This window comes from Pristiophorus japonicus, chromosome 6, assembly GCF_044704955.1.
Source record: "Pristiophorus japonicus isolate sPriJap1 chromosome 6, sPriJap1.hap1, whole genome shotgun sequence".
Lineage (NCBI taxonomy): Eukaryota > Metazoa > Chordata > Chondrichthyes > Pristiophoridae > Pristiophorus > Pristiophorus japonicus.
Window position 1 is genome coordinate 243,940,026 of NC_091982.1, and position 17,253 is coordinate 243,957,278.

General features: G+C 51.1%; 1 protein-coding gene across 4 annotated transcripts in view; it reads right to left on the reverse strand.

Annotated features, from left to right (window-relative positions):
- The window catches only part of LOC139266017 (phospholipase D1-like), a 291,725-nt gene that overhangs the window by 93,074 nt on the left and 181,398 nt on the right, over positions 1–17,253 (reverse strand). For all 4 annotated transcript variants that reach the window (XM_070883772.1, XM_070883773.1, XM_070883771.1 and 1 more), the window contains one exon: positions 1,811–1,990. In XM_070883772.1, the coding sequence (XP_070739873.1) occupies positions 1,811–1,955 (145 nt within the window). In that variant the 5' untranslated portion in view covers positions 1,956–1,990. The remainder of the gene's footprint in view (positions 1–1,810; positions 1,991–17,253) is intronic.

Genomic DNA, 17,253 nt, shown 5'->3' on the forward strand with positions numbered 1-17,253 from the left:
GGTTTTTGCCACCAAAGTGGATAACCTCACATTTAGCTACATTATACTGCATCTGCCATGCATTTGTCCACTCACCTAACCTGTCCAAGTCACCCTGCAGCCTCTTAGCATCCTCCTCACAGCTCGCACTGCCACCCAGCTTAGTGTCATCTGCAAACTTGGAGATATTACAGTCAATTCCTTCATCTAAATCATTAATGTATATTGTAAATAGCTGGGGTCCCAGCACTGAACCTTGTGGTACCACACTAGTTACTGCCTGCCGTTCTGAAAAGGACCCGTTTATTCCTACTTTTTGCTTCCTGTCTGCCAACCAGTTCACTATTCACGTCAATTCATTACCCCCAATACTATTCACCGATATCCATAGATTGCACAGCACAGAAACAGGCCATTCGCCCCAACTGGTCTGTGCCACCATTTATGTTCCACATGAGCCTCCTCCCACCCTACTTAATCTCACTTTATCAGCATAACCTCTAATTCTTTTTGTCCCTCTTGTGTTTATCTAACTTCCCCTTAAATGCATCTATGTTATTCGCCACAACCACTCCCTGTGGTAGCGAGATCCACATTCTCACCACTCTCTGCATAATGAAGTTTCTCCTGAATTCCCTATTGGATTTATTAGTGACTATCTTACTTTTATGGCCTCTAGTTGTGGTCTCCCGCACACGTGGAAACATCTTCTCTACATCTGTAATGTATTTGCTTCATGGGTTTTTTGCTTAAGAATTCATAGCAACACATTGCTATTAAGAACGAGTTGGTTTATTAACAAAGGTTTAACAATCGCACTACACATTACCAGTTCATACACTAGGCTCACAACTGCATACCTCATCGTGGATGACCCAGACCCAACTGACTGGGAGTTTATTGAGTCTTGTGCACATCACGTAACTGGCTAAGCCACTCACAACGCAATGGCACCACAAACTTGTGAGCATGCTCTAAGGTGCATACATTACAATGTTTAAGCTATCAAACCCCTTCATAATTTTAAAGACCTCTAACAGGTCACCCTCAGCCTTCTCTTTTCTAAAGTCATGTGACTGACGGGAGCTTGGCGATGAATTACAATACACTGCTGCTTCAACAGAACTTCCCCGCGATTGAGAACTTCTGGCACAATTTATACATCACTGGTTAGGCCCCAGCTGGAGAATTGTCTTCAATTCTGAGCACCACACTTTAGGAAGGATGTCAAGGCCTTGGAGAAGGTGCAGAGGAGATTTACCAGAATGGTACCAGGGATGAAGGACTTCAGTTATCTGGAGAGTCTGGAGAAGCTGGGGTTGTTCTCCTTAGAGCAGAGAAAGCCAAGGGGAGATTTAATGGAGGTGTGCAAAATTATAAGGTGCTTTTATAGAATTGATGGGGAGAAACTGTTTCCAGGAGGGTCGGTAACCAGAAGACACAGATTTAAGATAATTTGCAAAAGAACCAGAGGGTGAGACGAGGAGAATTTTTTTTTAACGCAGCGAGTTGTTGTGATCGGGAACGCGCTGCCTGAAAGGGCGGTGGGAGCAGATTCAATAGTAACTTTCAAACGGGAGTTGGATAAATACTTGAAAAGGAAAGATTTGCAGGGCTATGGGGAGAGAGCAGGTGGGGGGGGGGGGGGGGGGAGGGGGGGGGGGGGAGTTGGACTAATTGGATCGCTCTTTCAGAGAGCCGGCACAGGCACCATGGGCCAAATGGCCTCCTCTGTGCTGTGTGATTCTGTGCTAATTGGTTACACAGTGAGGGAGAAGACTGTCTTCAGGTGTTGAGTGATTCTGGTATTTTCAACGTGCACCATGCTCACCGTCAGTGACAGTTTCAAAGTCCACCTCCTCGCCATCGAGGCAGAGCTCGTTGGTGTCCAGTTTCTCCATCAGTTGGCTGATGTCCTTGGCTACGCTTTTCAGTGCAGATGACCGCTGCAAGGTGGACTCCAACCGGTCCGACATCCTGAGCACTAACACTCAGACACAGGACGCTTGCCCTGGAAATAAAGGAAGAAATATCAACAAACAAACAACAGCTTGCGTTCCCATAGCGCCTTTAATGCGCGGTAAACCTTCCCAAGGTGCTTCACAGGAGCGGTTGTCAAACAAAATTTGACACCGAGCCGCATAAGGAGATAATGGGACAGGTGACCAAAAACTTGGGTCAAAGTGTAAAGTCCTGTCCCCTCAGTACAGATTCACACGAGGCATGTAGTGAAGTCAAGGTCACTCTGGACCTGCACCTTTATTTCACAGCTCTGGAATGCTGCACTTGCCTGAGACCTGTGCTTATATACCTGTCTCTTGCAAGTGCACCCCCGGTGGTAAGGTATGCTGGTGGTTACAGGTCATATCTTATTACAGTCATGTATAGCATGTTAGGATACAGTTATATATAATAATGTAAGATACATGACAAAAGAGGGCGGTTTTAAGGAGCGTCTTGAAGGAGGAGGGCGAGGTGAAAAGGTTTAGGGAGAGAATTCCAGAGCTTGGGGCCCAGGCAGCTGAAGGCACAGCCGCCAATAGTGGGGTGAAAATAGCAACGACAATGGGACACAATTGGGGCTACCAACCCTTTGGGATCGACTCCAGGAACAGAGGATTAATCTCGAGCACACTGCTGGCAGCGAGCCCAGGCAATAAATCAATGGTGCATGAAATAAAATTCAGTGTTTTTTTTCATTTTCTTTGAATAGTTCTGTTCATTAGTGACAACAATATTGGAGCTGGGGGGCAAAAGAGGCTGCTCTGACTGACAATGAAGGACTCTCCCAATCGGGTAACGGAAGGGCCGAAATTGATGATCTTACCGCCCACTGCTGCCGACATTCCTCTGCTCGCACCGCCCAGCGCCACTTTCGACATGGCCTGGAGCGGGCGGGAGGGAAGAGCCGCCGGGAACCGCCCGCTGACGTCAGCGGACGGCCAACGCACGCAAGTACACTCCCGCCCGCCGAGATGCCAGATTGGTGCGGGCAGGAGGCAGTGGATTTCTGCGAGGAGGCTGCTCTGTCCTCAGCGGTACGTGTGAAGATGGGGGAAAACAGAGAAGTGGAGTGTGTTTAAAATTATTTCTTTACAGGTACTTACCGGAACGGGGTCCTCTGAAGGTCCTCAGATGTGTTTTTTTTTAATGCTTTTTATTTTTCAGGTCTTTGGCCCTCCGTGGGCCCGACTCCATCCTCGGCGGCACTTGGGCGGCAAGAGCCTCTGCCGCCGAGAATGAGACCTCCCGCTGGCTCCAACCCAGATTGGCGGCACACGTCACCTGCTTTGCCACCCACCGACCTTCGAGGGACCTTGCTGATGAAAACCCCGCCCAAAGAACCTTCGGGAACCTCGGCAGCCATCGGCAGTCCTTTGGGCAGCACTTGGGCAGGCGGGGGCCTTCATCAAATTCGGGCCCCTAGTAGTGTCTGTTCGCTTTCCGATCAGCCATGGGGAGGCGGGAAGCCGCGAGGATGGACGTGTCGGGCGACCAATGGCGGGAGCAAAGGGAAGAGGGGTGGGGCGGTTGGAGTCACGAGGTCATGTGATAAAACCTCCAGGAATACGTGCAGCCAGAGTTCCTCACCCTCGGCACAACGCGGGTGTGAACAGGACGGGTCTTTGGCCAGCAGAGAGCCCTTCTAATCAAACGGTTATTTCACTCCACCTGATGAATCACCTCTTGTTCTTAGTTTCTTTCAAAACTCACCACTTGCAAATGAGTCAGTGTCTAGACTGTCGTATGAGGCAGCTATAATTACAGAGTATTGGGCAACATAGCCAGAGCATTGGAACACCACTGTGAGGAGGGCATACGGAGGCCGTGCAGTCACTGCTCAGTGCTTGCAGGATTACACAGCGGCCAGTCCTGGTCTGCTACTCCATAACAGAAATGCCTGCACTGGACGGAACAGCAAAGGAAGAACTTGCATTTATGTAGCGCCTTTCACGACATCAGGACGACCCAAAGCGCTTCGCAGCCAATGAAGTAATGGGTGAGGTAGGGGCGAGGCTGGGTGGGTTAGAGGCGGGGCTGGTGAGTTAGGGCGGGGCTGGTGAGTTGGGGGCATGGCTGGTGAGTTGGGGGTGGGGCTGGGTGAGTTGGAGGCGGGGCTAGGTGAGCTGGGGGTGGGGCTGGGTGAGTTGGGGGTGGGGCTGGGTGAGTTGGAGGCGGGGCTGGGTGAGCTGGGGGCGGGGCTGGGTGATTTGGGGGTGGGGCTGGGTGAGTTAGGGCGGGGCTGGTGAGTTGGGGGCACGGCTGGTGAGTCGGAGGCGGGGCTGGGTGAGTTGGAGGCGGGGCTGGGTGAGCTGGGGGTGGGGCTGGATGATTTGGGGCGGGGCTGGGTGATTTGGAGGCGGGGCTGGGTGAGTTGGAGGCGGGGCTGGGTGAGTTGGAGGCGGGGCTGGGTGAGCTGGGGGCGGGGCTGGGTGATTTGGGGCGGGGCTGGATGCGTTGGGAGTGGGGTTGGGGGACTGGAGGTGGAGCTCGGTGAATTTCCTTGCTTCCTTGTGGGCTGGGAGGCGAAGGGGTGGACTCTACTAACCAATTTAATCTCCTTCCACAGCCCATGTACACTCTCCCTTGCAGTGTCAGCTGTGGCTCAGTGGGTAGCACTCTCATTCTGAGTCAGAAGGCTGTGGGTTCGAGTCCTACTCCCCGTGCAGTGCTGAGGGAATGCTGCACTGTCGGAGGTGCCGTCTTTCAGATGAGGCATTAAAGGGAGGCCCCGTCCGATCCTGCTTTTATCGGGAGACATTGCAATAGTTTCGATCTTGCGTTCTGTTTGCTGTAGTTCGAAGAGATTCTGTTTAAATAGACTCTGATTGCTGAGTAAAGAGACACTAGGGGAGACACTGGGTGCATTTGTGCCTCCTGGAGGCGCTAATGAGGCTTAAATGAGTTAACGGCCGGGCACAGCGCTGTTAACGACTCCCGCCATACGGAGCGGGAGTTTCACGGCGGCACTACGGCATTGCGCCCAGAGATCGTCATGTCCTGGCCGCGCGCATCGCCCCGGCAGCGCCCCGGGCCCGCAATCGACTCTCGCTCTCGGGAGCAGCGCCGGACGCAAACACCGACAGCTGCAGCGTGTCGGGCGGCCGGCCGTTACCGGGGCGATGGTTAAAGGCAGGGCGGGCGTGTGAACATTGAAACAAACGGACCTTCGTGTTGCCGCTCCTGATGCGGTTTCTTCGCGGGGTCCTGGCCCGCGATCGCTCTGCGTGTGGGCCGGGCTGATCGCGTGGCACCCCCGCGCCCCAGTGGCCCAGGTAGGCCCCCTTTTCTCCTGCAGAGTCGGCAGCCTGTGGACCCTCCCCTTTAAGTGAGGGAGGGGCCCCTCGGTCCCGGCAGCGCTGCACGGCTGAGGCATAGCGCCCCAGGAAGGAAGCGGAACTCTTGATTTAGCGGCTCCATTTCCTTCCGGGGTTGGTAACCCGAATTTCTGGAATGGGGGGGAGAATCCAATGCCTGCGCTAAGCCTCGCGCCTCCTGACTGTTAACGCCCCCAAACGGGGCAATGTCGAATTTCTCCCCCTCTGTTTGTCTTGTCCGGACTTCAACTCACTGACTGGCACAGTGGTGTTACTGCATGCTACCTGATACTTCTCTGAAATAGTCCAAACATTCCCCTGATCTAATGATGTCCCTTCCTCTCCAGCCGACACCTACCCTGAGGAGGATGAATAACAGTCAAATTGACAAACGAACTGAAGCTTGAGTCTGTTCAAAGCTGAGATAGATATAGTTTTAGACACTCGGGGAATCAAGGGCTATGGGGATCGGTTGAGCTCGAAGATCAGCTGTGATATTGAGTGGTGGTGCAGGCTCGAGGGAGCGAATGGCCTACTTCTGCTCTGAATTCATCCGTTCTTATGTCGGGCGCAACAGCGCAAGGGCACGTAATGAAGGTCCTGGGTTCATTCCCTGGTCGATGCTGAATGAACCCATCCCAGCCTAGCTGGTATTGAGAACATCTTAATTGGATTCAGGGGTGGCGGGGGAGAGGGTAAAAATCAGGCAGGGTTCTTCTTCCTGATTGTTAACCAGATCGCGCCCCCCCACTCCACCCCTGCCCAGTGTGCGCATGCGGATGCTCGGAATGGCTCTGAACTATGCAGCCTCTCACAGTTGTGAAGTCCCTCCCAACAATTTTGTAACCTTCAGCTCATCCAAAACTCTGCTGCCCGTGTCCTAACTCACACCAAGTCCTGTTCACCCATCACCTCCTGTGCTCACTGACTGCGTCTTAACTCGCACCAAGCCCGCTCACCCATCACCCCATGTGCTCGCTGCCCTTGTCCTAACTCGCACCAAGTCTCGCTCACCCATCACCCCCTGTGCTCGTTGACCATGCTCTAACTCGCACCCAGTCCCACTCACCCATCACCCCCTGTGCTCACTGCCCGTGTCCTAACTCGTACCGAGTCCCATTCACCCATCACCCGCTGTGTTTGCTGCCCATGTCCTAACTCGCACCAAGTCCCGCTCACCCATCACCTCCTGTGCTCACTGCCCATGTCCTAACTCGCACCCAGTCCCACTCACCCATCACCCCCTGTGCTCACTGCCCGTGTCCTAACTCGTACCGAGTCCCACTCACCCATCACCCCCTGTGCTCGCTGGCCGTGTCCTAACTCGCACCTAGTCCCGCTCACCCATCACCCCCTGTGCTCGCTGCCCGTATCCTAACTCACACCCAGTCCCGCTCACCCATCACCCCGTGTGCTCGCTGACTGTGTCCTAACTTGCACCCAGTCCCGTTCACCCATCACCCCCTGTGCTCGCTGACCTATCATTGGCTCCCGGTCCAGCAAAGCCTCAATAAAAAAATTCCCATTGTTTTCAAATCCCTCCATGGCCTCACCCCTCCCGATCTCTGTAACCTCCAGTCCCCACAACACCCCAAGATCTTTGCGCTCCTCCAATTCTGGCCTCTTGCACATCCCAGATTTCCATCGTTCCACCATTGGCGGCCGTGCCTTCAGCTGCCTGGGCCCCAAGCTCTGGAACTCCTTCCCTAAACCTCTCCGCCTCTCTCTCCTCCTTTAAGACGCTCCTTAAAACCTGCCTCTTTGACCAAGCTTTTGGTCACCTGCCCTTATATAAAAGAAAGAGATGTCATTTATATCGCAACTTTCACAACCTCAGGATGTCCCAAAGCCCTTCACAGCCAATGAAGTACTTTGTTTTGAAGTGTAGTCACTATTGTAATATAGGAAACACGGCAGCCAATTTACACACTCCCCACTCCCACAAACAGCAATGCGATGAATGACTGGATAATCTATTTTAGTGATGTTGATTGAGGAATAAATATTGCCCAGGACAGCGGGGAGAACTCCCCTGCTCTTCTTCGAAATAATGACTGTGGGATCTTTTCTGTCCACCTGAGAGGGTAGACGGTGCCAATTGACTGTCTGATAACGCTCCTGTGAAGCGCCTTGGGATACTTTGCCACGTTAAAAGCGCTGTATAAATGCAAGTTGTAGTTGCTCATAGAACCTTTCTCTGTGCGGCAAATTCATGGCAATGCGGAACATTAAAAGTGCAAAGGTTAATCGTTCTTAGCATGAAATAAGAGAGGTAATATCAGATTTAATGTTCAGTGTAAGTGATACTGTGCTGAACGGTGAGATAAATGGAGTGGCTTCAATCTCCTGTCAACATAGTATTTACAGACCAGAAACAGGCCATTTGGTCCAATTGGTTCGTGCTGGTGTTTATGCTCCACACGAGCCTCCTCCCACCCTTTTTCATCTCACCCCATCAACATATCCTTCGATTCCATTCTCCCTCATGTGTCCATCCAGCCTCTCCTTAAATGCATTTATACTATTCGCCTCAACCACTCCCTGTGGTAGCGAGTTCCACATTCTCACCCCTCTTTGGGTAAAGACGTTTCTCCTGCATTATGGCAGGTGTCTCCAGAAATCATAAGAACATAAGAAATAGGAACAAGAGTAGGCCATCTGGCCCCTCGAGCCTGCTCCGCCATTCAATACTGATACGTCCTTACTATACAGTATAAATGCACACGAGGCCCATGCTTGAGAGAAGGTCAGTCTGTGACCTGTCCTTTATTCCTTAGCACTCAAGTGATGAAGGTGGGTGGAGCTTCCCCTTTTATACCTGAAGGTCCAGGTTAGGAGTGTCTCCCACCTAGTGGTCATTGTTCTATCAGTGTACAACTTAGGTCAGATTATACATGGGTTACAATGCTGGTTGAATACATGACATCACCTCCCCCCAAAAGTCTTATTGGGATCAGATCTCTGGTGGTTAACACTCTCTTGTAGAGCGCTTGAGTTGGGGCTCCGGTTGTTGGGCGCTGGCCTGAGTGTCTGCTGTTTGCGGTGCCTCAGGCCTAAACAGACTGCCCACAGTGATTGGGCTCTCCTCCCTTTGGTTCCCGCGTGCGGTCACCTGTGGTGGAGTGAACTCTACATCGAGTTCTTCCTCTGGTTCTTCTATGGGGTTGCTGAACCTCCTTTTTGTTTGATCCACGTGTTTGCGGCAGATTTGTCCATTGGTAAGTTTAACTACCAGAATCCTATTTCCCTCTTTGGCAATCACAGTGCCTGCGAGCCATTTGGGCCCTGCAGCGTAGTTGAGGACAAAAACAGGATCATTTACATCAATACATCGCGCCCTCGCATTCCTGTCATGGTAGTCATATTGTGACTGGTGCCTGCTCTCGACAATTTCTTTCATGGTGGGGTGTATAAGGGATAGCCGGGTTTTGAGCATCCTTTTCATCAGTAGCTCTGCGGGTGGAACCCCTGTGAGCGAGTGTGGTCGGGATCTATAGGCCAACAGGAGGCGTGATAAGCACCTTTGTAGGGAACCCCCTTGGATTCTGAGCATCCCCTGTTTGATTATCTGCACTGCTCGTTCTGCCTGGCCGTTTGAGGCCGGCTTGAACGGTGCTGTTCTGACATGGTTAATTCCATTGCCTGCCATGAAGACCTGACCAAGACGTCCGGTAGACCGTGGGCGGTGAACATTGCCCATAGACTTTCTACCGTGGCAGAGGATGTGCTTGAATTTAAAATGTCACACTCGATCCATTTGGAGTAGGCGTCTACTACAACCAAAAACATTTTTCCCATGAAAGGACCTGCGTAGTCCACATGAATTGCGTGACCAAGGCTTGGCGGGCCATGGCCAGGGGCTAAGGGGGCTTCCCTGGGCGCATTGCCCAGCTGGGCACACGTGTTGCACCTGCGAACACAAAGTTCTAGATCTGCGTCTATCCCTGGCCACCAAACGTGTGACCTGGCAATTGCCTTCATCATGACAATGCCCGGGTGCTCATTGTGAAGTTCTCTGATGAACACCTCTCTTCCCATCTGGGGCATGACTACGCAGTTTCCCCACAGTAGGCAATCGGCCTGAATTGAGAATTCATCCCTGCGCCTGTGAAATGGTTTAAATTCCTCAGGGCATGCCCTGTACGTGGCTGCCCAGTCCCCATTCAGGACACATTTCTTGACTAGAGACAATAGTGGGTCTCTATTTGTCCAGACTTTAATCTGACGGGCTGTCACGGGTGAGCCTTCGCTTCCGAAAGCTTCAACACAGCTTCTCAGCAGCATGCTCGGTAGCCCCTTCAGTGGTGGTTAGTGGGTGCCTGCTGAGTGCATCGACGCAGTTTTCGGTGCCCGGTCTGTGCCGAATTGTATAGTCGTAGGTGGCTAACGTGAGTGCTCACCTCTGTATGCGGGCCGATGCGTTTGCATTTATGGCCTTGTTGTCGGCCAAAAGGGACGATAGGGGTTTGTGATCTGTCTCCAGCTCAAATTTCCTGCCAAACAGGTACTGGTGCATTTTCTTTACAGCATATACACATGCGAGCGCCTACTTTTATACCATCCCGTAACCCCTTTCTGCCTGGGACAGACTCCTGGAGACATAAGTTACCAGCTGTAATTGACCCTTGACATTGACATGCTGCAACACACACCCGACACCATAGGACGACGCATCGCACGTTAACACAAGTTTCTTACATGGGTCATATAGTGTTAACAGATTGTTGGAACATAACAAATTGCGTGCTCTATTAAAAGCCCTTTCCTGGCTGTCCCCCCAGACCCATTCACGACCTTTGCATAGGAGCACGTGTAGCGGCTCTAGCAGCGTGCTCAATTTGGGAAGAAAGTTACCAAAATAGTTCAGGAGCCCCAGGAACGAATGCAACTCCGTCGCGTTACGGGTCTGGGTGCTCTCTGGATCGCTTCCGTCTTGGACGCAGTAGGGCTGATCCCGTCTGCTGCTACCCTCATCCCCAGGAATTCTATCTCTGAAGCTAGGAAGACGCACTTCGCCTTTTTCAGTCGCAGCCCTACCCGGTCCAGTCTGCGTAGCACCTCCTCCAGGTTGTGGAGGTGTTCTTCAGTATCGTAACCCGTGATGAGGATGTCGTCCTGAAAAAACACCGTCCCTGGAATCGACTTGAGGAGGCTTTCCATATTTCATTGGAAGATCGCAATGGCCGAGCGAATCCCGAACGGACATCTGTTGTACTCAAACAACCCCTTGTGTGTCGTGATGGTGGTCAGCTTCTTCGACTCACTCGCCAGCTCCTGGGTCATGTAAGCTGAGGTCAGGTCCAATTTTGAAAAAGGTTTGCCACCTGATAGCGTCGCAAAGAGGTCCTCCGCTCTCGGTAGCAGGTACTGGTCTTGGAGTGACACCCGATTGATAGTGGCCTTCTAATCAACACATATCCTGACCGACCCATCCGCCTTGAGCACCGGCACGATTGGGCTCGCCCAGTCACTGAATTTGACTGGTGAGATGGTGCCTTCCCTCAGCAGGCGATCCAATTCGCCTTCTATCTTTTCCCGCATCATGTACGGTACCGCTCTGGCCTTGTGGTGTACTGGCCTGGCGTCCGGGTTTATGTGAATCACTACCTTGGCCCCCATGAAAGTGCTGATGCCGGGTTGAAATAATGAGTCAAATTTGTCCAGGATCTGTGAGCATGATACTCGCTCCACAGAGGAAATTGCATTGACATCGCCCCATTTCCAGTTCATGACAGCAAGCCAACTCCTCCCCAATAGTGCGGGACCGTCCCCTGGGACAATCCAGAGTGGCAACCTGTTCTTCGAATCTTTGTGGGTCACGACTACCGTGACGCTGCCTAGCACCGGAATGATCTGCTTTGTGTAAGTCCGTAGCTGTGCGTCAATCGGCGATAATTTTGGCCTCCTGGCCTTAGACACCCACAACTTTTCGAACTGTGTGATACCCATCAGGGAATGGCTGGCCCCCGTGTCTAGCTCCATTGATACTGGGATGCCATTGAGGAGCACTTTCATCATTATCGGTGGCGTCCTGGTGTATGAACTGTATACGTGCTCCACATGAACTCGCTGAACTTCAGCTTCCAGTGATTTCCCCCAGCATTCATTTCTGCAATTTCTGCAGGTATTTTGCTCATCTCTGCAAACTCCGGCTGAGTGTGTGCCTCCACGCCTCCAACATGAGCTGTTGTTGGAAACAAAAGGTCCCTTGCCAGTCGATCATCCCTGACTGCCCCTGTGACTGTCCTTGAATGCGCCATTAACAGCTGTTGATGGCCCCATTACTGGCCGCATTGTCCCTTGCAATGGCGTGAATCGCCGTTCAACTTGCCATTGTCTCTGTCGAACTCCCCCTCTGGGTTCGACTACATGTTGGGGCATACCCGACAGCACTTGTCTGCCTGGAGAACTGTGTGCTGCTTTAACAATGTTGAATCTCTGTCCCAGCCATTCCTTAGCACAGTACCTCTCGTCTGCTCTGCTAGTGGCCATGCTCGCGTGGTTTAAATCCCAGTTTCTCGTTGCCATTGATACGTCCTTACTATACAGTATAAATGCACACGAGGCCCATGCTTGAGAGAAGGTCAGTCTGTGACCTGTCCTTTATTCCTTGGCACTCAAGTGATGAAGGTGGGTGGAGCTTCCCCCTTTATACCTGAAGGTCCAGGTTAGGAGTGTCTCCCACCTAGTGGTCATTGTTCTCACAGTGTACAACTTAGGTCAGATTATACATGGGTTACAATGCTGGTTGAATACATGACAAATACGATCATGGCTAATCTGATCCTGGCCTCAACGCCACTTTCCCGCCCGCTCCCCAGAACCCTTGACATAATCACACGATACAGCCTGCTGGGATATAGAGCGTTACTTCAGGAGCTGTGACAGGTACACCATGCATTAACCTTATTCTAATACATTACAGTCACAGGGTTCCTGGGTGTGACTTCTGTTCTCTTTAGGGGAGTGTTTCCAGTCAGACACTCCCAGAGCACACCTGCAAAACCTGTCAGGGAATTCTGCACCCGACCGGTGATTCCGTCCATTAATGTGTGGAGGACAGGGGTGTGGGGTTAACAATCACCTGATATTCCCTTCTGTTTCTGTCCTGGTGCTCGCTGACCTGTCCAGCATCGCATCAATTCTAAAATCCTCATTCTTGTTTTCATATCCCTCGCTGGCCTTGCCCCTCCCTATCTCTGTAACCCCTCCAGCCCTACACCCCTCCCTATCTTTGTAACCTCCTCCAGCCCTACAACCCTCCCTATCTCTGTAACCTTCCCCAGCCCTACACCCCTCCCTATCTCTGTAACCACCTCCAGCCCTACAATCCTCCCTATCTCTGTAACCCCTCCAACCCTACAACCCTCCCTATCTCTGTACCTCTTCCAGCCATACAACCCTCCCTATCTCTGTAACCTCCTCCAGCCCTACAACCCTCCCTCTCTCTGTAACCTCCTCCAGCCTACAGCCCTCCCTATCTTTGTAACCTCATCCAGCCCGACAACCCTCCCTATCTCTGTAACCTCCTCCAGCCCCAGTACCCTCCAAGATCTCTGCACTCCTCCAATTCTGGCCTCTTGTACATCCCCGATTTCAATCACCCCACCATTGGTGGCCGTGCCTTCAGCTGCCTGGGCCCTGAGCTCTGGAACTCCCTCCCTAAACCTCTCCGCTGCTCTACCTCTTTCTCCTCCTTTAAGACGCTCCTTAAAACCTCCCTCTTTGATCAAGCTTTTGGTCACCTGTCCTTTAAAATTCTGAAGGGGATCGACAGGGTAGATGCTGAGAGGTTGTTTCCCCTGGCTGGAGTGTCTAGAGCAGGGGTCACAGGCTCAGGATAAGGGGTCGGTCATTTAAGACCGAGATGAGAAGGAATTTCTTCACTCAGAGGATGGTGAATCTTTGGAATTATCTGCCCCCGAGGCCTGTGGATGTTGAGTCTCTGAATATATTCAAGGCTGAGATCGATAGATTTTTGGAGTCCAGGGGAATCAAGGGATATGGAGATGGGGCGGGAAAGTGGAGTTGAGGTCGATGATCAGCTGTGATCGTATTAAATGTTGGAACAGGCTCGAGGGGCCGAATAACCTACTCCTGCTCCTAATTCTTATATTCTTATGTCCTAATATTTCCTTATGTGTCTCGGTGTCAAAGTCTGTCTAATAACGCTCCTTGGGATGTTTTACTACGCTAAAGGCGCTGTATAAATGCAAGTTGTTGTTGTTGGTGGTGTTAAGGAAGGTAAAATGTTTAACTCATGGTTCAGCAGTGATGATTGGACAGGAAGGATTGAGATGACCAGAGGTTAAGCTGAATATATAGCCAGGAAGTTGCGGATGGAATGCTGCATCCTGTGCGTGTTAGAACACTGCCCGCAGCTAATTTTGCAAACACACGTGGCAAAACTAAGAGTCATCAATTTGGGCAAACAATTTTTCCTGGGTTTGCGATGCTGCATTTGCCAGAATTCAGCATTTGTAAAAACACATCCTTTTGTGAAGAAAGGATTTACTGATTGACAGGGGTTGTCCAATGTGCTAGAAATAGTCTGTGATCCTGCACAGTCACAGTGAAACACTTAGCAATTCAGGCAGCATCTGTGGAGAGAGAGACAGAGTTAACCTTTCAGACCTGTGACCTTACGTCAGAACTGAAAGGTGTTCGAGAGGTAGCAGGTTTTTCAGCAAGTGCAAAGGCAGAGAAAGGGGGAGGGGAGGAAAGAACAGTCTGTGATAGGATGGGAGGCAGGAGAAATTGAATGACGAAAGGAGATGGTAATGGGACTAGTAAAGGAACAGGAGATGGGTCTAGAGTTTTGGGAAGGGAAGTTGGCCCAACGACGATGAAGGAACGGTGATATATGCCCAAATCAGGATCTCGCGTGACTTATATCGCCATTCGACTATTGCGACTTTTGACTTTCTTGGCTGAACTCCCATCTTCCACACCCCACAAACGTCAGCACATGCAAAATTCTTCTGCCTGTGTCATAACTCGCACCGAGTCCTGTTCACCCATCACCTCCCTTGCTCGCTAACCGACATTGGCTCCCAATCCTGGATTTTAAAATTCTCATCCTCGTGTTCTAATCCCTCCATCGACTCGTTCTTCCCTATCTTTGTAACCTCCTCCAGCCCTGCAACCCTCCCTATCTCTGTAACCTCCTCCAGCCCCACAACCCTCCCTATCTCTGTAACCTCCCCATCCCTACAACTCTCCATATCACTGTAACCTCCTCCAACCCTCCAACCCTCCCTATCTCTGTAACCTCCTCCAGCCCTACAACCCTCCCTATCTCTGTATCTTCCTCCAGCCCTATATCCCTCCCTATCTCTGTAACCTCCTCCAGCCCTGCAAACCTTCCTATCTCTGTAACCTCCTCCAGCCCTACACCCCTCCCTATCTCTGTAACCTCCTCCAGCCCTACAACCCTCCCTAACTCTGTAACCTCCTCCAGCCCTACAACCCTCCCTAGCTCTGTAACCTCCTCCAGCCCCACAACCCTCCCTATCTCTGTAACCTCCCCATCCCTACAACTCTCCATATCTCCGTAACCTCCAGACCTACAACCCTCCCTATCTCTGTAACTTCCCCATCCCTACAACTCTGCATATCACTGTAACCTCCTCCAACCCTCCAACCCTCCCTATCTCTGTAACCTCCTCCAGCCCTGCAAACCTTCCTATCTCAGTAACCTCCTCCAGCCCTACAACTCTCCCTATCTCTGTAACCTCCTCCAACCCTCCAACCCTCCCTATCTCTGTAACCTCCTCCAGCCCGACAACCTTCCCTATCTCTGTAACTTCCGCCAGCCCTACAACCCTCCCTAACTCTGTATCTTCCTCCAGACCTATATCCCTCCCTATCTCTGTAACCTCCTCCAGCCCTACACCCCTCCCTATCTCTGTAACCTCCTCCAGCCCTACAACCCTCCCTATCTCTGTAACCTCCTCCAGCCCTACAACCCTCCGAGATCTCTGCGCTCCTCCAAATCAGCTCTCCAGCCCATCCCCCATTTGGCCCTCCAGTTTTCCACTGACCTTTCACCTCTCCGACTGACAGTGAGCCGCTATCACTGATACCAAACCCACTCGGGTTCATATTCCAATCCCTCCGTGTTCGCTTTTAGAAACTTATTCAAATTATCTAACGCTACTTCTTGTTTTAATGCAATCTGCAGAGCTTCCCGTTTCTACGGATCCCTGTTGCTACGGTTATAGGTTAAAAAAAAGTTCTATCCTTTTTCCCAAGATCAGCCATGATCTTATTGAATGGCGGAGCAGGCTCGAAGGGGCCAGGTGGCCTACTCCTGCTCCAATTTCTTATCTCAGTATGTCTCTATGAGGAAGGCCATTTATCCCATCCTGTCTTTTCTGGCACGCTGTCAAACCTGCGATAGTGCATCGTTTCACATCACACACCATGCTTTTCCATTGAAGCCAGTGGCTGCTGATTCAGTATGGCCTGCTTCTTCCTACTAGTAAAGACTAATTTCATCCCCTATGTGCATCTGATGGGCGTATCCTATGCGTACATCTTTTACGTCTTTTGGATGAGACGTTAAGCCAAGACCCCGTCTAGCCTCTCAGGTGGACATAAAAGATCTCACGGACACAATTTTGAAGAAGAGCAGGGGAGCTCTCCCCGGTGTAACGGCCAATATTTATCCCTCAACCAACAAATTGGCCGTTGCATTTCCTACATTACAACAATGACCAGAGTTTTAATTTTTAAAAATGCTTAATTGGCTGTAAAGTGCTTTGGGATGTCCTGAGGTAGTGAAAGACACTGGACAAATACAAGTTATTTCGATGTACATCCGATTCCAAAGGTGCGGCACTGTATTTTGACGCGGTACGAAGCTCATTCTGCCCACAGTACAGGCTGGATATCACTGTGGGCTGAGTGCTGAAAAAGGCATTTACTGGGAAAGGGCGTGTGTATTGCAAGTGTGATACAGGCGAATGAAACTCAACTCCGCTTGGCCAGTTTGATCGAGGCAGGCTACAACTATGTTATAATCAGGTCTTCAAAGGTTGGGCGATCAAATATCGTGTACCAGGGATAACTCGGCATGTCTCTGAAGAAGTTTGGAAAGACACGGGACAGACGTGAGGTGTCAGTTCTGACTAAACCAATGTCAGAGTCCGACTGCTGACATTGTGACGGCAACTTTATCGATCGAGATCGGACTCAGGGGTTTAATGAGCTGGGGTCACTTCAGGCCAAGTCTGATAGCTCTGGGCTAAAATTTGATATAAAAAAAACAGTAAGGTCCATTCAGTTTTACACCGGAACAGGAGGAGGCCATTCAGCCCCTCGACCCTGCTCCGCCATTCAATCAGATCACGGCTGATCTGTACCTCAACTCCATTTACCCGCCTTCACTCTATATCCCTCGATACCCTTACCCAACAAACATCTATCAATCTCAGACTTGAAAGCTCCAATTGACCCCCAGCCTCAACAGCTTTTTGGGGGAGAGAGTTCTTTGTGTGAAGAAGTGCTTCCTGAAATCACTCCTGAACGGCCTGGCTCTAATTTTAAGGTGAAGACCCTTGTTCTGGACTCCCCCCACCAGAGGAAATAGATTCTCTCGATCTACCCTATCGAATCCCTTTATAATTGGAAACACCTCAATCAGATCATCACTCAACATTCTAAACTCAAGGGAATACAAGCCAAGTTTATTACCTGAAATCAGGTGGGATAAAAACGTAGATTGGATTTGTTAGTCATGGTCACACCCTGTCTTGGGAATGAAGGGAAATATTTCCAAGGTGCATAGGTGTTGTCAAGAGCGACAAAGTGTTGGGTGGTTTCCATTCCCACTGTACGGTGCAGTCATCGTCAGTTATCACAGTGCAGCAGGGGCTGGAATAGAGGGACACCAGGAGGGTGGTCATACACGGGGCACCTCTCTCAGAGAGTGTGTGTGTGTGTGTGAGAGTGT